Below are 25,509 nucleotides of genomic sequence, written 5' to 3' on the forward strand. Positions count from 1 at the left end.
AGTTGCTGTTCACCCATTAATAAAAATCAGCTGTCACAGGTGAGCTGACAGCTTTTATGAAGAAAGGATAAAATGAAAGTGTGGAAAATGGCCTCTGAAACCTGAAATACTGCAGTTGTGAGTTGTTAAGTCTGGAACTTTCGAACACCTTGAGCCTCTGTTTGGGATTTTATCATATCACCATCATCAGGGTTGTGCTTGCAAGGGGAGATGGGCAGTGTGGCTTCCTTCTTGTAAGAGATGTAAGGCTGTCATGCCCCATTTTAAAATGGAGCTGTGAGACTTGTGGGAGATCATGGAAGTCCTCTTGCATCATCTTCCTAGTATATGTATTCTACTGATGAGAAGATTTTGTATGCAACTTACAGGTTCAGGAAAACTGGTTTTATTTCGCATATTGCTTGTATATATACATCCTCAGCTTCATGCCAGTGCATTTGTATTTTTCACAACTGAGTTAAAATACCACAACACAGTTGAAATTTTTTCACAGAGGTGCAGTCAGGAATTTGCTGGGGCTGAGGAGAATCTTTCCTTCTTGCTCGGAAAGTGCCTTAATTGCTAGGCAGAACACACCAACTAATAAAATAGAAAGGATTTTCTTTGTCCATGTGTTCTGTGTCACTTCTGTACAAGCTGGTACTCTTTTTCTGCTGCGTTCTCCAGGAGAGATGCTCTTCTTGGCACATATGAGAAATATGCTGATAACACTGGTTGTGTCAGAGGCCTTGTCTATTTTCATGCCTGAGTGAGACACAAGTGAAATGCCTAATGATTCAGGCTGGGTCAGTTCTGGACAGTCCAATAGCAGAGCTGTTGGCTTGTCTGGGAACACCTAGGATAAAATGGCAGAAGTTTTGGAAACAGCTCATTTAGAGCTATGCAGCTACTATCTTTTGATTCCACATGTCTTAACCTGATCTTTTTGGTTCAGCATTCTGGATCTCCTGAGTCTTTGGAAGAAAAAGATCCAATTACATAAGAAACTGGTCCAAAATAAGTTTTAACATTTGATGTTCTGAAAAAACACTAGTAGCATCTTAGCCAAATAATTCTTCAAGCTCAGCCATGTGTTGTCTCATTCTTTCTAGGGTATGAAAGTAAAGAAATGTTACATCAGTGTTACACTAGGAGGCAATCTTTTGCTCCTGAAAGCCACTCTGTTCAAGTAAAGCAAAATCTCTTTCAGTTCATTTGTACTGTGAAGTCGAGGAGCTTTATTTAAATTTTCTTGGAAAAATATTGCTCTTGAACTGAAATAAATTATAAAATAAAATATCAAGGTCATCATAATAAAAAAATAATTTGTGGTGTTCATAACTCATATGTAAAGTAGGATCATTTGGTTGAATATAATAGCCTCTGACCTAAGGTGGGCACTTTCTTGAGTAACCCATTTTAATGTGAGAATATGTTGGATGAATAAATGCTTTGTACAGAAGATGTCTGAAACTAAGTGTCTCTGTGCAAGCAATTGCACAGATAATCTTAAAAAAACCCAACTTGGATTAATTTTCATAAAAGATTGTTAAACTTTGTTTATAACCATATTGTATACATGCTGGATTTTTCTTTTTTTAGTGGCTTTGCCCAAATGTTCTGGAGGGGTGTGCCAACCTTGAAGTGCTTCCCCCCTATCCTTAGCAGAACAAAGGGCTATGTTATGCCTTAAACGTCTGGCTTTTGTTACTTTGGGCAGAAAAGATAGATGACACCTCATCTTCTCTTTCCCAAGGTTTTATGGCCATGGAGGCAGACACCTCGTTGCTGTGAAAGACCTCATGGCCTAATTGGGAGGATAGAGATGACCCATCTGTCAGACAACCAACTACCACGAAGAAACCGCGAACCGGCAGCTACCCCTGATGGGCAAAACAACTCACTTCTGGTCAGTACTGTGAAATTTCCCCTAGTCTGAAGACCCCAGATCCATTTCCAGAAGAGTCTTCCTAATTAGCATGAAGAGCGAACAGAGGGAGGAGATAAACCGCCCTCTCCTATCTCACGTGTAAATGAACTGGTTAATAAAAAGATTTCATGCATGATATGAGGTGGTGGCGGCATGTAAATCTTCAATGTGTCCCCCTGTCTCCATAGGTTGTTTTGGGACCAATGTACCTGTGGAGTGGTGATATCTTACTCTCTGTCTCTCTCTCTCTCTCTCTTTCTGATACTTTAGTTTTCCTTCTCTCTCTCTTCCTTTTTCTTGAACATATAAAGGTAATATAATTGTAAGTTCTGCTGCTAAAGTCTTGTTCTGTACTATAGTTACTAATTGTCACCAATCTACCATTTGTAGAAGGACTTTTGCTGTCAATGTACTGACAAGTTTTGTGATATTCTAACATAGTTTTGCCAAGTTACTAATTGCTGTAATTTGTATTCCACCACGTGCTTTTAGTAAACTCATAATTGAATTGGACCCCCGCAGTGATTGTCTGTCATTCATTTTGCAAAGCTGCACAGAAATACCCAGAGTTAATTCATACCTGATCTCAGCTGTTGAATCAGGGCGTGTGTTGCGTTCAGAGATAACTCATCCCTCATCCCATCTGTTGGGACTGGACAAGGGGTTAGATCAGAAAACACTGATGTAAAAAGGGTGTTTGTCCCTCACCTAACCATGGGAATGAAACATGGCTCTAAAGACAACTGAAGAACTTGTCCAGAACAGGTTTACTATTTGTGTGATTATGATAGAGTATTGTTTTCTGGACTACGATGAATGGAATAAATCATAGTACTGGGACACATAATTTATGAGTGAGTCTAAGCCATACACACTAAAAGTTTACAATATTTTGGCCAGCTCATGAGCATTTAGATTTTTTTTTGCCAGACAAGCAGCATTTCCTGGCAGATAAGGGGCTGGACTGGTGCACAGAGCTGGGATCATAACCAAGCTCCAGCACTGGCCAGTTATGTGCCCTAAAACACAACAGTTCCCTACCTTACGTTCCCTATCAGTGAAATAATCATGGAATCATAGAATCATTTTGGTTGGAAGAGATCTTCAAGATCATCAAGTCCAACCATTAACCTAACACTGTCACTAAACCATGTCCCTGAGAAACTCATCTACGTGTTGTCTGTCACCTAAAATAATGAGGTGATAAGTCACATCTTTAAATGCTCTGAGACCTATTTTTAAAAATCACTGTCTAAATTTTAGGTATATGTTACTGTTCAGTGACTTGGATTTGACTTTTTTTTTTAAACCATTTAGAACAATTATTAATGAAATACTTTTGCATTTGAACAGACTGAGGAAGTAGCACGTTAAATAGCTCAGACATGGACAGAACAAAGTGTGTCTTAAATAGCCAGGATGGATGGTGTGCTGCACAGCTCTGCTCTCCATCAGCCATGCTGTTGGCACCCTTCTGTCTCCTGTATGAGAACGTGAGCAGGGAGAGAATAAGATCAGGGAGCAGATCTAGCCGAAAACCACCCAAGCAAAAATACACGTATGACTGTTTATTTCGGCTGGATGGGTTCTCTGACTTGCTTCATTGTGCAGGCTCCCCAGCAGCTCTGCAAGCACAAGGAGGGAGGTGGAGGAGCCAGAGGGGAGGGCACAGCTCATGGCCAATAGAGGGTCTATGAGCCACTAGTGTTTGCTCAATTATTTGTTAAATTGCAGACCATGGATCACCCTGTGAGCCTGTGTTGAGGAATCTTCAGGAAAAGGTTTGTCTCCTGGCCCTCCTAAGGCTTTCATTCAGTTGAGTGAAACATTAAGAATCATAGCAAAGCTTTTGAGAATTCTGCAATACACAAAAGATGTGGGGGCTGAGATGGGCATGTGTGTTGAGAGCTTGGGCTGTTCTGCAGAGCTCCTCTCTCAGACTGAGCTGCTCCTCTTTACACTGTACATCAGCTGGGCTAAAGAGTCTCTGTATTCTCCTAGGTCAGTAGGTTCCCAAGGGTTGAAAAAAACTTGATATTTCTGACTCGCTGGTTCTCATCAATACGACTGCTCTTGGGCTGTTATGTTTTATGAAGAGGGCCAAATTAGGTACCATTTCAGCACACAAATCTGTGCAGGTATAGCTAAGTAATGACTGAGGAATCATTTGCAGAACTCCTTTTGGGGTGGCAGCTGATACTGTATGAGGGACCATTTAGCAACACACAGAGTTCCACTGCTCTTGCTTTTGGTACAACCAATCCTCCACTTTGAAGCTGCTGTCTGCAGGTAAAAAGGTTATTCCAGGATTTGGCCTTCAATGTAACACTGCCTATTAATAACTTGCGAACAATACAAGGGTTATATGAGCTGCTTTCTGTTTGCTTTTCTTTCTCAATAGACTACGTGATAATTTCCCATACCTTTCTTTTAGAACATGACCTACATCATGAAACGCTGCTTAGATATTCTGCCAACAGCTTTTAATCTACATAAATCAAGTCAAACAGAGACCATTTTTTTCTTTCCGGTTGGTTTCTGTTCTAACCTTTCTAATTACAATAATCTCAAATGCCACATGAAGTTTCATTCATATTGCTTGGACATTAAATGAACTATTAGGTATTGCAGGATTAGAGCAACATCAAAGCCCTCGCAGATTTTCAGCATTATGCTAAGCTTCTATTTTCCTTTTGACTTAGAGCACCATGAAGATTATAGTGTGTATTCAATAATTATACCAGCACTGTTCTCTCCTGTCCATGGTTAAGGCTATGTCAGCATTTCTATGATAATCCCCTAGTTTCAAAGGACTTTATTACTTGCCCATAAAAAATTGTTCTGGGATAGAATCTGGTATTAAACTCTCATCCTGGGATAAGGACAAGAAAAACTATTTGAACACTCGGTGACTGCTCCCTGGTTTTAGAGGTAGTATGTGCATTTTAAAGCAGTCAGAGTCAGTACCTGAAAATTTTCTACCAGTTTTACAATTCAAAACGAGCACAATTTTCTACAGTGAATGTTGGCAGGCTACTATTAGACTGCTTGGTAGATTTGTTCTTTCTACTTCCCAAAGCAGAAAAGGGGCAAAGGGTCACTAATACAAAGCGCTCAAATCTCAGAGTAAACTTGGCCCATGACCTATGACACCAGGGCTATTGCATTGAATCCTCTGAGACAGAAGAGTGGTGAGATTATAAAATGGAATATGTGCAAGGAGTGAGGTGGGAATAAAAACAAGACTCTGAGAAAGGTTTAGGGCTTTTAAAGCAGCTGCAACCAAGATCTTGCACAGTGTATTCGCTAATAAAAAAATGGTTGCAGAGGAGGATGAAGAATTGAGGGAGATTTTCTTTATGAGGAATGCTCTGGGTGTGCTTACATGAGTAATATGTATCCTAAAAGTAGGGTGAATTGTAGAAGTGTAGGATAGGTTGAAGAAATCATATCTGCTCACTAGCAAAAAGTAGATTGTATTGGTAGAAGAGTAAGTTAAGAGATGTAAGTAGGGTATCCTGTGAGAATGCTTTATAAACTGTTCCTCTATTGGGCTACCTCTCGAAATGGCTACCAGCAGCTGCAGATAGAAACTTGTCAACAGAGAAGTGCCCTGCAAATTTAAGGCATCAACCTAAAGAGCTGTAAGCTAAGAGTATCACAGCTGTCTTCACTGGGGGCTCTTAGACAGAACGTGTCTTTGTACACTCTGGTTTGATTTTCCTTTCTTACTGCAGGCACTCTGCTATCTTTGTTTTACTTATAGTATAAGAAAATCACAGAATCGTAGAATTACAGAATGGTTTGGTTTAGATGGGACCATTAAAGATCATGTAGCCCACAGACATAGATATCTTTCTCTAGATCAGTTTTATCAAAGCCCCATCCAAACAGACCTTGAACACTTCCAAGACTTCTCTGAGAAACCTGGTGTCTCACTGCCCTCACAGTAAAGAATTTCCTCCTCATGTCCAGTCTAAATCTACCCTTCTTCATTTTAAAACTGTTATCCCTTGTCCTGTCACTACAGTCCCTGGCAGAAAGTCTGCCTTTTTCTTTCTTATAAGCCCCCTTTAAGTATTGAAATGTTGCAAGAAGGTCTCCCCGGAACCTTCTGCAGGCTGAGCAGCCCCAGCTCTCTCAGCCTGTCCTCATAGGAAAGCTGTTCCATCCCTCTGGCCATTTTTGTGTCCCTCATGACCTGCTCTAACAGGTCCATGTCTTTCTTATACTGGGGACCCCAGAGCTGGACACAGTAGGCCAGGTGGGATCTCGTAAATGTGGAGTAGAGGGGGACAATCACCTCTGTCAGCCTACTGGCCACAATCCTTTTTATGGCACCCAGGATAAAATTGGCTTTCTGGACTGCAAGAGTACATTGCCACCTCATGCCCAATCTTCCATCCCTCAGGATCCCCAAGTCTTTCTCCACAGGGATGCTCTCAACCAATTAATCCCCCAGTCTGTATTGATATTGGGGACTGTGCCAACACAGACGGCCGCTCTCAGAATGAGATTCTAATTCTAAGAGGAATAAATTCAGACCTGTAAATTCAGAGATCATTCAAAAAGCTATCTACATTTTGACATATTTTGTAGTGGATATGAGCATTCCCCATCGACCTTGAAACTTCAGGACTCTCTTACCAGTCCTGCTTGTAGGATGTAAGCCAGTTTGACCCAAACTTAGTCTTCTTTATTCAAGAAGAGGTTGGCTTCAGACTTTAGCATGGGGAAATGTCTGAGTGTCGAAAGGCTCACACAACAGCATGGCTTAGGGTTCAGATCTATCTCTAATATAACTTCCACTGAGCAGTTTCTGAAGGTCATATGTGGTTAATGTACATGTGGCTGAGCTAACAACAGCAGTGATGTCTGGGAGAGTTTCAATGTATAACATGGAAAGGTGAGAGGATGAGTTCAAAACAGTAAAACCTGTAATCAATGTTAGGTCTTCACCTGAATTGCTTCAAACCCCTTTCAGTTTAAGATATTATCTCTTCTTCACCTTCTTTAACTTCCCTCCCCAAAGAGATCTGTCCTCCTTCTCCAGAGTCAATGGCCTCCCAATTTTATTAATAAATCTGGCATCCTACTGGCATCTGACTCTTCATTTTCCTCAAAAATTATGGGGAGAATCCATGCAAGTAGTGATTCCCTTAACATGCAGTGTATTTTGCCACAGCTCTGACACCTTTCATGGATTGGTTCAGGATGTTTTTATTTTTCAGACCTTTTTATTAGAAAACTGTCTATGGATTTCAGTTCTAGCTGGAGCACTGGCTATTATGTACATGGATCACATTATCCGTGTGGAGCAGTTGGACCTTGACTTTGTACCTGACCCATGTACCATAGCTCTTCCCTGACCTCTGGCTCTGGCCCATCTTTCCATTCCCACTTCACTGTTTCTGTCCTGTTTACACAGAGACCTCTGCGTATCTGGGATTATCTCTCACATTGTTTGTGCATCATGGGATCAAAATCTTGGAGGTAGACTGCAGGCTTTTCTTTAGTGCAAAATAACTCAACAGTACTTAATGCTACACTAAACAGACAATATTGTAGGTGAACTTAGTATTGTATGGTGGGTTTATTTCAGTGCTGACAACATTAATCACCTCAGAATTGGCCAACACTCAGTCTTCTCTTCAGTGAATGTAACAAGAAGCCCAAAGAGACATAGTTTCATGGACATGAAGCAATTGCATGGTAGGAAACACACATTTGGATGTCACACTGAAGACAGTCTGCTGAGTGATCCTGCACTAGGCTGCAGGCCAGTTCATAGAATCATAGAATGTCCTGAGTTGGAAGGGATCCCCAAGTATCATTGAGTCCAGCTCCTGTCCCTGCATATGACAACCCCACAGTTGACACCATGTGTCTGAGGGCATTGTCCAGTCTCTTCTTGAACACAACTTGGTAGCCCTCTTCTGGACACTCTCCAGTAGCTTTATATCCTTTTTATCCTGTGTTGCCCAGAACTGCACACAGTGCTCCAGGTGAGGCTGCACCAGTGCAGAGCAGAGCGGGACAATCACCTCCCTCGCCCGGCTGGCAATGCTGTGCTTCACGCACCCCAGGGCACGGGTGGCGCTCTTGGCTGCCAGGGCAGTATTCACTGTAGAAACTCTGCTGTGGCAGGGCTGGAGAGCTTCAGCCAGGCATAGCTGAACCATCTCCCTGATTTGTCTCTACCCTCCTGACAGAAAAGCATCTTGCCTTTTGGCTGATTTGCATCAGTTGTTCAAATTAAAAACCTGGCCGATGGCTGAGTTGTGCTTATTTGCTCTTTAATTAGAGAGCTCCAGATAGGAACTCCTTGGTTAGGGAAAGACATTGGTCAGAAAGGACTACTGAGCAAAGAACTGTATTTAAGCTGTCTCAGTTTGGGCTAAACTGCTAAGAAGTTTGTTAATTTACTGACAGAACCATTCTTAGCAGCTGCCAGCCCTTATCCATACTTTAGAAGGATTATTAATATGGCCAAAATGACGTATTTGTCACTCTTTTGCTAACACACAGTGCAGTTCCCATAAGTACTCTTTAAAATAGCTTGGGTCCAGATCATTTACTGTTTATGTTACAGTATGGTAAAACTTTACTACATTTGATTTTTGTAACTGTTACAAGATTTTTCAAAAAGTTCTGTACCATGCATTTGTAATGAGAAAGTGACATGCATTTTCTTGCTACTCAGTGTCAGGATGAAGCAAATTAATGGTAAAATAACGAAAGCTAGGAATATAAGCAAATATCTACCACATTTTAATTACAAAGCTAATAAATTTAGATTGACATAACCCAAGAAGTCTTGCTGTTGCACGCAAAAGCAATTTGAAAATATAGATTGAAAAAAACCAAGAGAAATAAAGTGTTTCTTCAAGGAGCTATTTTATAGACATTTTGAGTTATTAAGTCTAACCTGTTTAACTGAATACGGCACTCCTCTGAAACTGCATATTCAATAAAAATAGTCTATAGAGCATCTAAGCATCCTCTCTAACCATAATGATTTTATAAAACTAGTTGATTTTATCAGTTTTTAGCTGATGACTTTTCCACTCTAACAGCCAGGTTTCTCTACTGCTTTGTATAACATTATGGCTGTTTTCTGAGTTTCACAGAAATGGTAGTTTACTTCCCCCTCCCCCCGCCTCCCGCTTTTAATTTATCTTATGACCTTCAAGGTAAATGAAAGATTCATATTTTTGTGTTTTCAAATTGCCAGAACCATTTTCATCTTAGAGCCTGCTCCAGGTTCTGATTAAGACTGTTTCTTGACATTTAGATTTGAATTTTAATGCTATCACACTTCTTTATTTTTGCTGATTGACTCTAGATTATATTTATTTCTCTGGATAGGTATTCTTTTTTGGTAGTAATTTACAAAACTCCTTGGTAGACCATCCCTGCAACAATGGTGGCATTTGTGTCAAAACATGTTACTAGCACCTAGATAAATAAAGATTACATGGCCCAAAGTCCTGAATCTAATGCTGTGGAACTTGAGCCTGAAATAATTAGTCTGTACACTAAATGTGAAACTGCAAAGCTCAGATGAAAAGTGGCTTAATTCTGTATACATATTTTCAGAACTCCTCTTGGCATTGGGCAGAAATAGATGCAGTCTGTAAAAAATAAGTTCCTTTTCATCATCCTAAAGAGATGATTTTGGGGTGTCCTAGTTTGTTAGGGACCTATTCCAAAGCATTCTGAAGTGACAGAACCATTTGAGATATGCAATGAAGGACTCAGATGGGAGTGACTTCCTGGCACGTCTTTTCCAGGCTCTCCATGGATTTCCCTCATTCTTACTTACTTCATGAGAAGAGGAGAAGGAGGATCTCAGCTACGTGAGGTGCAAAGAAAAGATTTTTCCAGAGCTGCCTCTTTCATTTTTAAAATACACCAACTCCGATTTCTTCTGTTTCGCATCTTGTGCAGTCACTTGCACAATGAATAAGGGGATGAAACGTGTTTCCCTTAGCTCAGTTCAAGCTCTAATTTCAGGTAAAATGGTATAAAAATCAATGCTGTTTCACCATGGTTTTCAGAAAGAGCCTCAATAAGCACAAGGCACAGATATGATGGGAGAACTGAAGTGTGTGAACTGGTATTTTTGAAGAAATCTAATTTTTACTGAACCCCAATATTAAGTTGTGTGTTTACCTGGTGACTGTTTATTAAAGCACAGCTATATTGTATTTATACTGTTATCCAGCATATTCCCAGTTGATGTCACTTTAAAAAATGCTTAAGAACAGAACTAAACTGAAGAACATGAGTTCAGCAGCTTTTTTTTCACCTGATAGGGAAACTCTGCTCACAAGTCCAGTGACATACCTGCTGGTATCTTGACTTCTGAGTTCCAAGGTCATCTTTTTTTCATGCCTTCATGGATTTCTCAGGTTTCCCAAACATTATTTACATACTTAAATTCCCATAATAGATTTGATTTGACCTTGGGATACATAAAAGTGAATTTAAAAGGTGATAGATAAAGAAAGAAAAAAGAGTATTTCAAATTTTTGTTTTGCTTTGAGAAGAACAGATGTTTTAAGTATTTAAAAACCCTTCTGCTACTCTCTTCTCACCTCACTGGCAATTCAAAACTCCTTTACTCAGAAACAATATGGATTGGCAGAGAAGTGGTGAAATCGTCTTATAAAAAGAGACTAAAAGGTTAAGCAATTGAAGGAAGAGATTTTTAGCATGTTCAAAATAAGCCATTTTGCAGTACATTACCCAAAGCATTCTGGTGGCAACAAAGCAGTCACCCTAGGAAGGAAGCAATTTTATTACACCAGCCTTTTCAAATGCTTTGATACTGTAGAAGGAAATGCCATACTTACTAATGAAGCACTAGGAAGGGAACTAGAAACATTTTTGACTAATGGTGAATGGGGGAGAGGAAACCTGCCATGTTTCTGAAGGTACTGATTGAATATATACTGGGTCTTAGAGGGAAATAGTGTTAGAGGAGAAATTGTGCTCATCAGTCATGAAGACAGACAGCTGTGAAAATGCATCACGCTGCTCTGTGAAACAAAGATATCAGTCCAGCTCTTGACAAGCCAGGTCGAGTACAAAAAGCAGCCTCAAAACTTGAATTTGTTTTGCCTTTGCTGATACAGCATCTTAAGTTAGCTAATGTGGGTTAACTAATTAAATAACTCTTGCTGTTTTCTCACAAAGCCTGTTTCTCATGATACATACTAATAGCTTCCCAGACTTCTAATACGGAAGCTGGGATTTGTAACTCACACCACGTTTGGCTCCACTAGTGATCTGGGATGAGGTGGCATTGTTTGTGCATATCCCCTCTTCTTTGGTCTGAGTTGCACTCTACTGTGTCAAAAAAAGAACTAACCAAACTCAACTATTCATTAAACAATTCTGAAACGAAATACCTTCATTAGATTACAATCAGTCTATATAGAAACCTAAAATGTCAAGGAAGTACTTTTGCTGAGCACTAATTGTATAACTAAACTTGCTTTCCAGGCATCTACTGCTCAGTGAACCATGATTTATTAGTCTTGAAGACTACAGAGTGCTTCAATCTGTGGATTGAAGGGGTGGATGCATAATCTTAAAAGCAAAACCAGGCATTTCACATATGAAAGTTCTAGCAATGACAGCTAATTAATTATAGCTCATTTAAGCCACAAAGAAAAATTGACTAAAGCTTTTGCATCACACCATCATGCTTTCCTACAAAACAATTTTCTTTTTCCCCGATACATGTAATGAATGTGGAATCTTCAGCTAGATGGGTCTTCAGGTTGGGTCCTCAACATCTTTATCCGTTTTTCCAGCCTCTCCATCCATTCATTTCTGAGCCTAAGGACAGAAACATGGATCAGCTTGTCCCCATATTTTTGCAGGGAACAGATCTATACTCTTCATGTTTCCCACCAGTGCTATCCTTTGATGCCTTTTTCCCAGTTCTCATGCAAACTGTCCTGCCTCTTTAAAGTGCTTTGCTGGATGGTACTTCAGGACTAGCCCTCAAATGCTGATGAAGGCTTACCTGAGCTTTGTGGTTCATATTCATCCCCAGTGTGCTCTCTCTCAAGTGCCTCTGTGTGCTGGAGTGGCTTGTCATCTCCACTGGAGATTGCCTGCTGCCACCTGCTGGGTAGCATCACCCAACAATTCCCCAGTCTCTCTCCTTAGAAATGCATTAAAAAATATAGTGCATAGAGGCTCCTGAGCACTATTTGGCTTGGACTCACTGTGCATGTTGAAGCTTCTGTCAGAACCATAGCAGACAGGTTTAGGTGATAGGTGGCACTTTGTTTTCTTTTTGGTGGTATCCAGGTACCACAGAAAAACTGCCTCAAACAGAAAAGATGGAAATTTCACAGCTGAGGAGTTGAGATGTTGAAATTAGGTTAAGTACAAATGGATAAAGCATGCTAGAGACTAACTCCAGAGTTCATTCACCCAGGTTTATTAATGCAAGGCCATCCTGGTTCTTATTTTTTTTTCAAGCATTGATCCAAAGAGAGTTAAGAGGGAGATTTTGGAAAAAGTTCTTTCTTATTGAATGATCTTAAGCCAAAATAGCCATCTTTGCATGCTTCTTCAACTTATGGAGACTTCATGTGAACTAGAACTGTACTGATGTTGCCACAGACAGACATTTCTCATTGCGGCTGATTAAGGTATATGTAACTGATTGAGGTAAATATAACTGACTTAGGTAATTGTGTCTATGGATGATGATTACCTTGGTCAGTACACTTGGACTGTCTGCTTTCTTATGGGTTTACCTTGTGCAAATTAAGCCATCTTAATGAATTCACACTACGTTCTTGTGAAAACAAGTCCACAGCGAAATAAGGTGAGCCAGGTACACATCTGTGCTAGCTCTTCTGTGAACATAAGCCTTGATGTTCAAGACATGACTTCACTGCTAGATGTTGTCCTGATAACTTCAGAAAGTTACACACTTTAGGCCCGTTTACAGAACAAGAGTGAATTATCCTGTGCAGCCATAGCTTAGACCTGTTAATATTAGCATACCAATGTAGGAAGGTTTATTATTTTATAAAAATCTAACAAGAATACTTTCAGCTTTCATTGCATGAATCGAATACAGATACCACTTTTCTTTAGAAAATAATCACAACACTAACTCCAATAACCTTTCCAGATACAAACTACCTACTTTGTCAGAGCACTTCTTCGCTGACGTTCTTTTTCAATTTGCAGATACCGAGTTTGTTCTTCAATAGTCTTTTCCCAGAAGTCTCTCAGGTCACTAGTTTCGCATCCCCGAACTTCATGACGTATATACTGGCTATTCATTTTCTCTACAGGAGAAATCTGAAACAACCATAAGACAAGTTTTTGGTTCTTCATCTGTTTTCATGGCTAGAGCACACTCTTGCTGACGTGGATTCTCATAGGACAGTCTGTTTTTTTGTAGGATCAGCATAACAGTGGACATGACTCACTATTTAAGCTTTTCATTCCTAGCTCTGACACTTGACGTTATGCTGTCTGCAATGATTTGAATTTTTACTTGTTCACCTCAAATACCTCTCACCTTCATCTGCCTGTGACCTTTAAGCTCACAATGCAGGACAGTTCTGTTGCCTTCTCTAGCTTAATGATTAAGATAACTTTTACTATACTCATTCATGGAAATATAAAAATTGCCAGATCTAGTGGGATTTTTCCTCACTGTTTTCATATATGTAAAATTATAAAGTGACTATTGTAGATTAAGAATAAAACAATGGAAAAAAAGAGCTCTGATGATCTGCTGTTAATCATTATAACACCTTAGCTTTATTTGGCAATAGAGAAAATTTACATGTACGAAAGTATGTAAATAATTTTATAAATGTGGACTTGCAAAAGCCACTTTACTTATTAAATAGTTCTCCCTCTTCTGCGATTTTCAAAACAGAGCAAATTCATTGAATATATTTAATCTCTCTCTCTGTTCTATACTTCCCCCTTCATTTAATGTCATCTTAAAAATAAATTTCAGAGTGAATCTTACCATAAGAAAAGAATATCTGTCTCAGGATGACTCTTCATGGGCTAACAGTCAAGCCCCTGTATACCACATTATGGCCAGAAAATCATATAATTATTTTCAAAACTTCATTAAATATCGAATGAGTATATCCATGCTACCTTCCAAATTGCTATGTGGTTTTGCATAAGCATGCCATTATAATATTTTCCAGAACATTTATTTTTTTTAATAAGTATTTAGGGCTCTCTCATGCGTTATTTGACTTTATGGTAATTACTTGTAATTTATTTTAATCAGAGCCATAGAGAGCTAGTAAACAAGATCTTCAAGGCTACCTTGGAAAAGCTTGAAGAAACTGCTGCCGTTCCCCTGCCAGCCATTGTAAGAAAAGCAAAACTGGGAACGCGTAATCTTTACATAATTTCATTTGCAAATTTAGCTGTTTTGTGAAAAACTGTGAAACACATCATAAAGATGCTATGAGCCTTTTTGAGGAGGTCCCTTTCTTGCTGGGATTTCCCTGTGACTCCGTTGTGGTTCCCTGTAAAACCTCCATTGGTCAAGTCATGGCCTCTGAATGATAGAAGCATATTATTTGAGCCTGACTTCTGCAGAAGAAATTTCCTCATTTTTTCAGGTTCTGAGAAAATTACAGTTGGATTTATAATTTTGGCATCAGTCTGTATTGTGAATTGTAAGTACAGCTGAACACCTCAAGCTGTGCTAGGGGATAACCAATTCCAGGTCAAATGTTCTCTTAATACGAATATTTTCATAACATATATATATTCTATAAATGTCCACATATATATTAATGCCAACCCAAATCTCTCTTTCCAGGTATCAGTTCCTACCTTTTTAAACTTTTTGTGCATGAGAGTAATAGAGAAATATATGAAAAAGATACGATAACAGCTATCTGGGTCAGACTAATGGACTTTCCGCTCCAGGAGTTAATCTCTGAGAATAACAATACTTCTGAAGAGTAGCAGGCAAATTTACCAGATATCCCTGAGGCTCCAAAATAAACTGCCAGGAAATAATGTCCCCTGGTTTCTTTAATCAAAAGTGATCCCAAAGCATAATAATTTAATCCTTCTAAATGATTATGAATTCCTGTTTAATATACTGTGGATGTGTCTTTTCTGTATATATGAGGGTGAATATCTCTCCTGAATAAGGCAAAATTGTGGAACTCATTGTCACGAGGTATAACTGAGACCAAGCATATGCTTTCAGAATACACATATTCTTCACTGGTTTTAAGTACTCTGCCTTCTGGTTTGTTTGGATATATTCTTGGTGCTGTCTTCAATGTAGTTTACAGACATGTCTCTCCAACACCCCTCTCCACAGCAAAACTCACAAGGAAAAAGTTTTAAACCCAGTAAAAGGGAAGTTCAGAATTAGGTCTCATTGTTATGCACCTTACATCTGCTGCTGGCAGTATTTAGAAGAAAGTTAGAATCCTGTTCAGACTACAAAATGTGTATAGTACGGCACATTACAGGTTTGGGTGACTTTTTTTTTTTTTTTTTTTTTTTTTCCTGGTGGTAGGGAATTAGTGCTTTTCTCTGTCTATTATCCATGAAGTTTTCTTTGTGTGTGCTTGCCCAAGCACATTTAAGAACATTGTCCAAGCCTGCCCTTCTTTCCTAACCTTTTAGTTTGTGTTAATATACGAATATGTTGGTGATGAATTTTGTCTTGCTCAGCCCTAAATATTCCTCTTTATTGTCTTTCCCCCTAGTACTGGAGAACACTCAAATATGTATCAAAGCAACTAAACTTAGAATTTCTGCATCATTATTTTACTGATTCTCATACATCCCTGATAAACCCTAGTATGTCAATGGGCCAGCACTTGTTTCTCTGAACTGCAGAACCATCGTGCCCTAAACTACCTTTATTTTCAAAACTTCTATTAGAGCCCATTCATGTGGTGATTTCAGAACTGCACAATAACTGCTAAAATAACCCACCTGGTTTCCTTTACCTTTATGGATCCTGTGCACAGATGTTTGAGTTCACCTCTGTCCTACCATCCATTTCAAAACTGTTGCCATAAACCTTCAGGGTAGAGAGGGCAATCAGGGATATCAAACCTAGTCTATCAGTATTTCATTTGCCCTAAGATAAGATTTCTCTGCTGAAACTTCTCAGTGACGGAAAATCTTTTCCCCTCCTACTTCAGTTTATTTCAGAGGAATGTTACAGGACTTAAGCCTGTATTGTGGCTTTGCACCAGTAGTTATAATCTGGGTACCGTTTATTTTTATGCCTTGAAACCTCATTCAAAGCAGTTAGCAAAAGGGACCCCATTTAATAGGGAAAGTGAAGAATGGAAAAGATTTCATGGAAGCAGCCCCCAAAGCAGCCCAAACAAATAATCTCTATCTATCTGTACAACAGGTGGGCAGAAATATACTGTTAAAGCATAAAAAGCTGTTGTAAGAGCACTTTTATAGATCTTGCAGTTAGGTTTGACTGAAACTACCTTGAAAGAGCTATGACTAAATGAAGCTTTATTTAAGCCTCTAGTGACAAGCCTTCTAGAGGACAATAAAGAGAGCCTCTTTCTGGTAATCATCTTTGATAGAGCCCTGGTTGCAAGCTGGTGAACAAATGTAGCTGCTCTCAAATGAAAGGAATAGCTGGATAAACTCTAGGAAGTCTTTGTCCTACACAAGACACATGGTGGTTTCTTTTTAAGTTTAATAATTTTAGAGCAGGTTGATATTATTTAGTCTTAATTTGCTTAAGGAGATCTTACAAGGGTAGGAAGCTGTAACACTAACACTGTTATCTGGAGCTCAAGAATCATGTTGGTAGGACAGAAGATGAATGTATGATCAATTCAGTGTGATATCTTGACTTTTCTGTAAGTAAAAAAAAAAAATCAATACTTTGAGACTGGAGTTCACTGGTTCTATTACAAACCATCACCACCACAAGAAACACAGCATTTCATGGAGAGAAGTGGAAGCTGCAAGTTTCGTAGCTAGGAAATGGTATGTAAAGAAAAGTGTGTTTTGTTTTGTTTTGTTTTGTTTTTTCCTGTAGTCAAATAAAAATTATTATTTTAGACAGTTTTTAAAATTTGCAAAACATCTTCATGAGTCAGGAAAAACATTTTTCCCCTTCTTGTGCTTCTTGCATAACACAAACAGTCAGAGTTTTCAGACTGTTATGTGTCTTCCTAGAAATAATATAAATTTTTTTTCACGTACCTTTTAATGGATCTTGCTTGGTGACTGTGCTTATTATATAAATGCACTGGATTAATAAAAAACTGTACGATGTATAGGAGAGTAGGCTATATATGTTAATGCTGATGTTTTACTTTAAACCAATAAAAAACGTGCTTAGATTTTAGAAAAGTGGACTAGTAATTGCACCTATGATTTCTCTCTTTTTTCTTGGATCTTGGATACATCATTTACCTTCTGATCCTGCAGCTGCCAGCAATTAACATCTCAAAGGGCTGGCTGAGGTTTGCTTTGAGATCCTGCCTGGGGAGGCATACCAGTTTCAAGTCTAACTTAGGTCTTCAGACCCTGGGTAAAAATCTTTGAGGGCAGAAGAAAGCACTTTTATTTAATTGTCTACACCCTTCTGTTTGTGTGTCAGGTTGCACAATGCAGCCTTTTTCATGAATGGCCTGAGCCTTGGTGCCACTCATGGGCAATGTGGGGAGAGGTTTCTCTGCCTCACTGGTGCCCAGTTATAGAGCTGTACCTCTTAGACTTGACCTGCAACACCAGCCTGGAGATGGAGAAAGGCTGGTGTGGTCTTCTGGTGCATGCAGGTCCCTAATACTGTGCTGCTCTCTTTCAAAAATTCATTAGTGTATCTCATCAGCAAAGATGTGGGGTTTTGCATGTGTACTGTACTCTCCATTTGCATTTCAGCATTACAGACTATCAATTTATGCTTTTCTTTTGTAAACAGTTTGTCTGGAGTTGGCAGTGAAATAGGGAAATTCTAGACAAATGACCTGTTCTGCCAACAGCATTTCCTGGTTTGGCGGAATTTGAAATACATACTTTTACTGGGATATGTGCTCTATCAGGTGGTTGTTGTCTGGGTATAAACTCCAATTAAATGAACTTTTCCATGCAATGGGAATTTTCTGTGTGCAAAAATGACAACAATACTGACATGTGACCGAGCAATATTAGTAGGAGTTACCTGTGTGCAAGAGTTACAGGTGTGTATCTAGCAAATAATTTCTCACATGCAAATTAAGGAATTTTAACATGCAAGCTAAAATGTTGGCACTCAGGCACTATGCAGCAGTCTCTGTTCAATCATTCTTGTTCCTAATTCCCACAGTTCATTACTGCTTTTCTGTGACAAGTGGTTGTGTCTGAGTCCGTTTTCTGATTTGGAGAATAGCTATTCTTGCAATGCTTTGAACTGTTACAAAATTTGGACCTTTTCTCATAGGATATCTTTATGACAAAGAAACATATTATGGCAAGGTTCGTGACAGCTCTGTGGATTTTGCATCATACTGCTACAGTAGCAGTATAAATGCTTTTGAATACCATGGACTGTAAATGTTTTCTTCTGTCCTCCTCATCCGTTAAGCCTCAGTTATCTTTATCTGCTTTCATTCCTCCCTGGATATGAGATACCTGAATGAATTACCGAACTGGAGCAGACTGATTTTCTGCCTTGCTTTTCTGTAAAATTCTTAAAACTTTTTGAGAACAACACTTGAGGAATCAACAGTTTCATTTCTCTCCAGGTCATCCATTCAGTTGTTAATAACAACATCTGTTTAGTTGTTACTAAATTGCTCTGCTTCTGTGCCTATTTATTTGTTTGGCTACTTGCACTCTTCCACTCTGCGATTCTCACTGACTCTCCGATATGCTTCAGCCGACAACCAAGGGCTTCCACGAGAGGTCCCTCTGACTTTCCCTTCTCTGACTTCATGTCTGCTGAGTGTCTCCTTCTGCCCTCTTCACCTCCCATACCAGCCCTTCAGCCTAACCTGGCTGACTCACACCTCCACTTTCAAACATCTTTCTGGCTCAGATCCCCAGCTCTGTTGTTCATTCTGAAAAATCTCTCTCCAGTTCCTGCTGGAGCTGCATTTCTCCCTGGCTGCTCCTGGCAATCTTGTGAAACTTTCCCTGGGAGCACCTTTTCAGCGCCTCTCTGCTCCCCAGCTTCTCGCATTCCCAGCACCTGGCTCTCTGTGGTGGTTGCCTACACATCCTCCTGCCAGTACACACAGACAGGACTGTGGTGGCAGTCACACAGAGGAGAGCATCAAATGAACAGGCATTCATAAGCATTGTGCAAGACAGAGTGTCCAAATGCCTTTCCTGAGCTTTCCATAGATTTGTCCAACTTTTATTGGCTTTTAATTTTCAACATCTAAGGCACATTTAATGTGGCTGTAGTTTCCTTGCATGCTCAAATATTATTTCTGATCACTAGATCTTCCCCACTTCCAGAAACATTTGAAGGCTGATCCTTTGAACTGCTGAATTCATAAGATCAAGTATATAGCATAAATTAATATTTATTTGTCAAGGATCTTGAACTTGTTTTGTTGTTTGACTTTTCAGTACAGGAGGACTCCATGGTCTAGGACCAAAGAAGACAGATCCTGCCCAGGGCTCATGTTCTTCAGCAGATTGCCCGGTTCTGACAAAACATGCAAGAGAAACTGATTCTGATTAATGTGAAGGTGTCTTCCATTAAATTAAAAAGCCTCTCGGCAGCAGATACCTGTTAAAAAACCTTTGTGAGAGAAGTGTGTGTGTAACCTTGGCTACCATTTAGCCCATCAGCTGAGAATATACAGCTGCATCTTCTGGTGTTTTATCCAGGGTTGTGGCATGGAAATTGCCCGTAAATGTTTTTTCTGTATCAGTGCTACTCAGCTTCCTTAGAATGCTGCTAAACTGGGCACTCTTCCCTGACATTTTCTTCACATTCTCATCTTTCCTAGAACATAGCTTTGTGAGAATTAAAGTCAGAGAGCACATGCATTTCTTGCTGACATTATTATGAAAAACTCTCTACAAAAACCAAATATTTACTTACCTTTGGAGTTGGACTCTTCCTGCAAATAAATCCTGTGTGTGACACAAACAAATGAGGAATATTAGCACTGCAGCCCTGGCTTCTCCAGTGTCACAGGGCAGTAATGAAATGCATCCCTCGGTACTTTTTATTTGAAGTGGGGGGTAACATAAATCCTTCATCATATCAAGGCTATTTTGAACAGAACCAGCAATGAGATAAGATCATTTAATGAACTTTGCAGCCCCCTGCCTGAGATGACCATGAAACACAGGCCCTCCCACACTGGCAGATACCTCAGAGAGCATGACTTGGCAACTGCTGAGAATTTTCTCTAAAATGCGTGCTAGTATTATCCATTTTAATATTTCTCCTGTGAAGCTTGAAAAATTCCACACTGCTGTCTTAGCTGTAATGGAGGCTGAAATGGTGTGACAAATCACGCTTGGTTTTGCATTACAGGGTGACTTACAGAAGTATGCAGTACTTTGGAGCTGTTAATTTAAGGATGTGTGCTTGATTATGACCTATCACACAATCTGTTCTCTTCAAGGCAATCGTCATAGGAGTTGTCTGTTTGGTTAACATTAGCTGACAAAATGCATTAAACCAGCACTTGTTTTACCATTTGGAGTTGTTATAACTCTATTACAGATGAGCACTTATATCATTACATTTCATTTTCTGAGGAAAATATTTTGTAGATTTGGTTGATGACAGATGTATGAGCTGATCTCAGTTTTCATTAAATCCATTTACATTGCTAATATACCATATGTGACTGCTGGGTTAAGTAGTATTTATACCGTTGCTGATTATTTTAACCTTCCTTTGTTGTAATTTTTCAGACCTCAAGTAGCAAAAGGAGCAACCATTAGATAGATGCTTTTTGTAGTTCTTTTTTTTTTTTTTTTTCCTGCAGTCAATTTTACAGCAGAAAACCCTGAGCAAAACCTAGCAGCTGCAGCCTTTCTCTGTAAAGGAAAAAATCTACTCTTTCCAAATACTAGTCGGTTTGTTTAACTCCTTAAAAACATTAACATATTAACTTTCTTTAATGTGTTGTCCCATCTCATATCATATGAAACCACAGAAATCAACTCTTCCCTCTACACATGTGTTAATAAAAAAGATAATGTGGTCTCAGAGCTTTTGATCCTAGATGCACGCATGACATTGTAAAAAAAGAAAGCATGTCACAGGTCACGTTCATCTGGTTTTGGAAAATGATATCAAACTGGCTTTGGAAATCACAAGAAAATACATTCTGTTCTGTGAATATTAAAATAATACAGTATTACAGAGACAAGTTGGTGTCCAGGCTTGATACAGCAGTGGTGCTAACCACCACAGTGCTGCAGAGCAGCATAACTACCTCCTTGCCATCTGACTCAGAGCTTGAGTAACTTCTCCCTAAACACATCTAGCTAAATTTACAATAAATCAGAGAGTTTAATGGCTTTTAGGGAAGGCAATACCTCCCCTAAATATTTGCAAACATCTGATTTCAGGGGGAGACTTTAATGTCCAGGTGCTGTCAGACCCGAATATGTATTTCCTGCCTGACATGCTGTAGACGTACTGACATTTCTGCATTCATGCAGATTAGATGCCCTGTGTGAAGCACAGCCAAAATGTGATAGATATTGCACATAATCTGATCATCTGCAGTATATTAGATACATCTCACATTATACATGCTAACTGTATTTGCAATGAACAATTAATCTGTGTATTCATAGTAGCCTCTTATGCAAGATAAATGGATATCCAGCATCCATAAGTCCTGGACAGAAGTAATGCCCTGTGGGTTTCACATGTTTGAAGAAACAGTCATGTGACAGGTGACTGGAAAGACATGATTCACTCTCAAAAGCAGGGCAATTGTCAAGTGAGCTTTTAAGTAGTAAAAAATATTTAAGCTGTTTGTACATCTCATTGTCTCTTTACTCCACAAGCAAATCTCAGAGCTGTTTACCATAACCCGCTTGTATGACAGCACTCATCTCTAGTTTGTAAGAGTTCTTGTGAATACCTGCTTAATGTCATTAGCAGGGACCACAGAAGAACCTGTAAAATGACTGACAAAGTGCAAACCTTTGGAGGGTCTGCAGTGTTACTTATCTGCAGCAATCAAATTTTTCCTCGGTGTTCTGACTGCATGCTGTTGTTCTTGTGTGGGAGAGTTGGAAATAAAAGTAGCAATCCGCTCTTAGTTTCACAGAAGTAATCTTGGTACGTTTTGTCCATATTTTGTCAGTCTGGTCCCTTTACTCTCTGCATGCTCTTAGACTTGATGCTAAAGAGGAAGAGGCGAAAGGAGAAGACGTTATACAGAATCTACAAGAACTTGCTATATTAAGTAAACATCTCATGCCTCTTTTCTCTTTCATGCTGGAGAAAATAAAATTCAGAGAGGTAAGTTTTTAAAATAGATATTGTACAATGTTGTTGGGATGGATTTCTTCTGTATTCACCATGCCTCTGATATTCACATCCTTCTCATTATTGATTGATGCAATGGCAGTCAGAAAACTGTGAGGAGGGATTTATGTCACTACTGGACCCTGTTCTCACTGGTCTAGAAGCCGCACAGGTCATAGCAGTTTTAGCAGCCCTCTCAAAGCTTCACAAATTCCAAGCTGAAGCAGGTGACTCAAAAGTTAGGAAAGAGTCTGATCAGTTTAGGCATTTATCTTCCCATGAAAGTTGGTTGTTGGTTTTGTTGCTTCTGTAAATATTTACAGAGCAAGGTTTCAAAAATCTCCCTTTCAAAACCATCACACCAGGTCCTTAAATGGATTTAGGACTCCAGAATGAGACAGCAGGCAGGAGGTTTTCCGATGGACTGTCCCGCAGCTGATGCTGTACGCCTGTGCAGAGGGCCAGTGTTTCCCCATTTACCTGCTGTACATGTATTTCTTTGAACCCTGCTGTGCTGCACTGGCACCTCTGAAAGTGCATTTGGAAAAAACTAGGATGTTTAGAAGTTCCTAGTCCTGCTTGCTGGATATGATACTGAGTGTTGGATTAAAATATATGGGGAAAATTGTCATCACTGGACAACTGAATAGGTCAATTAATTTCACTGAGGTTTGGAAAACCATTTTTCCTCTGCTAGGCTGAGCCTTGGATTGAGCAATGAGAAAGCAGCAAGGACTTGTTTAAATAACAGAAAAAAGTCAGAACTAGGAAGGAACTGGAATTCCACTTAAGACACAAGAATACCTTTTATCTACATTGGATTTTCCTCTGAGTGCATTCTGGATGGTGCATCTATCACATCATCCATGCCCATGACACACAATTGTTTTCTTTATAATACCTCTTACAGGACAATCTCAAGGTCAGTAAAGCAGCAGATTGAAGAGCTGACATGTTTTATTAGCTGAACAAAACTTCTTATTGACACCACTTACGTGACATTTGAAACATTTATAGAGGTTGTTTAGTCTTTATTGCAATCATGATATTGCCTTTGTGACATAGGCCAGAAAAATTAGATACGTAAGATCCACTACTACCTCTTGGTAATTCTCTTGTTAGTTGCCTGCCTTCAGCTTTTTTGTGATTCTCTTTTTTCAGGAATGTAAAGTTTTCAAGCATTTTAAAGTGCATCAGGCTGAAATTTAGCCACTAGAGCTGCTAGATACACAGATGCTTTCCCATGGAAGTGTAATTAGCCTGGCTCCTTGCACTGCAGGGGGGAATTCCGCTACAAAGGAAGGAAAAGGCTGCTGGTGTCACCTGCTCTCTCTCAGCATTTCCATGTATTTGAAACTACCTTAAAGTCCACATCAAATGAACTTCTATAAGGACCTGTCCAGGAAGGCTTCTATGATGATGTGTTGAATTTGCCTGCAAATTTGGCCTTGATGTTTTTCCATCTTACTATGCCACTGAAGTGGGGAACTCAATTGGTCTAGACACCCTCAGGCATCAATTTAATGAGTGCAGGAAAGAGGTTTTTGATCCTCCTCTAAAAACAGGCAAGGCAGAGCATGCTCCTGTCCACATGCTGTTTGAGCTGGGGTCGGGGCTGTACTACCCCCATAAAAACCATGGTGAGAGAATAGTATCTCAGTAGTAATGCAGTCTTCTGTGTCTTTTATAGCATTACACCTTATGTATAGTCAAATTTTAGATGCTTCAGTTAGATAGGGTTAAATGGGATGAGCTAGACCTGTTGGAGAATTCAGACTTGCTGCTAGAAAACTAATGAAGGTTCACAGAGGCTTTGCTGTTGGTATTAATTTCCATGGGATGATATCAGATACTTTGGTGACAGTAGAAAGTTAAGGCAGCTTATTAATTGCATGGCTCTTTATCTTCTTTTAATATATACCAGAACTTAAGTGTACCTGTGACAGAGGCAAATACTACTTTCCTGTTTTCTTTATGGAAGCTCAAGTCTTCCCCAAGAACTTCTTTGGATGAGTTTGCACAATTGTACTTGGGAAGAATGTAAGGTAAAAAAAAGGGTGATTAAGGCCCCAATACATCCATATTTGCTTTTAAAAGCAAAATTCATGGTCATGAATAAATCTGTGGCTGGAATCCCTATGTAAATACCTCAGAAACGGTTTAGCTGTACCTTTGCTATACACCAGCTGAACCCCAGTTTTAACTCAACTAAAACTTGACTTAATACCAAGAACAGACATACTTACATGTACTCATTTTCCTCCTACCAATGTATGAGAGGGAAGGGCTGTGGCTGCATTACATCTCAGGGCACTTCTGTGCTTCCTTACAGTGCTTTACTGTGGCCAGTTAACTCGATTGAGAAGCAAACTTTATTTCTTCTTGTCTCCTGTTAAGGCTGTACCAGTTAGCCTTAGAAAGATAGCCCAGACTTTATGCTGGTTGGCTTGAGACGTAGGAGAACATGAATGTGAGATCTGAGGGCCCATTCTGCCTCTTATGTGTGTTTTATGGAAAGAAATCTGATTTTAACTCTTGCACTCAATCCAGTAATGAAAAGTGATGTTGGATGTGAAAAGCGACGTTGGATGTGAAAAGCTGGCACCAACATGTTTCGTGTAAACACTGAGACCCAAACTGACCATTAACTCTTAGAAGCTGCCATTATAAAAGCCTCTGACTAAAACAATCGTCAGTGAGCGAAGATTGCTAGCAAGATTACAAAGGTACCAGGTATGTGTTAAGTAAAATTTAAGTCATGCTAGATTAAGATCATGTATTTACAAGAGAGCAGGGAGTGGCCCAGGCAACTACGCAGTAGCAGACATCAGCATCCTGAGCACTGCAAAAGCTTCACTCCTTTATTTGCAAAACCTACTATGTAAATAGTGTGGAGACACAGATCTGTCAGCTGTGAAATGGGCAAACTTGAAGGAAGGATGAAAGCAAATATAAATGTTTTTCTGAGCCTTTTGCTTTGTTTTAGTGCATGTAGCTAATGCAAATTAGTATAGACAATAAACAGTGTGAGTGCTATGGCCAATTAGACTGCTTCCTAAGTATGGATTTAAATGACTAATACTATGTACCAAGAGTTGAAACATTTGTCCCTAGTTGTTGAAAGAGG

At 39.4% G+C, this 25,509-nt stretch overlaps 1 protein-coding gene across 1 annotated transcript; it reads right to left on the reverse strand.

The window, feature by feature from the left end:
* Positions 1-11,665: 11,665 nt before the first annotated feature.
* Positions 11,666-20,054, reverse strand: LOC309450930 (protein FAM240B-like). Its single transcript, XM_082074174.1, has 3 exons — positions 19,980-20,054; positions 13,092-13,249; positions 11,666-11,758 (listed from the first exon to the last, which is right to left on the reverse strand). The coding sequence occupies exons 2-3, from the start codon at positions 13,229-13,231 to the stop codon at positions 11,680-11,682; spliced, it is 219 nt and encodes a 72-aa protein (XP_081930300.1). The 5' UTR covers positions 13,232-13,249; positions 19,980-20,054; the 3' UTR covers positions 11,666-11,679.
* Between the last annotated feature and the right edge of the window lie 5,455 nt (positions 20,055-25,509).

This window comes from Streptopelia decaocto (genome assembly GCF_964273445.1).
Source record: "Streptopelia decaocto genome assembly, chromosome: Z".
NCBI classification, from domain to species: Eukaryota; Metazoa; Chordata; class Aves; order Columbiformes; family Columbidae; genus Streptopelia; species Streptopelia decaocto.

What these genes read in the sequence shown, in the direction of transcription:
- LOC309450930 (XM_082074174.1), bottom strand. Translation starts at nt 13,231, where the DNA reads ATGAATAGCCAGTATATACGTCATGAAGTTCGGGGATGCGAAACTAGT. An exon ending in CGAAGAAGTGCTCTGACAAA is followed by an intron (nt 11,759 to 13,091) that starts GTAGGTAGTTTG and finishes TTCTGTCCTTAG; the next exon opens with GCTCAGAAATGAATGGATGG.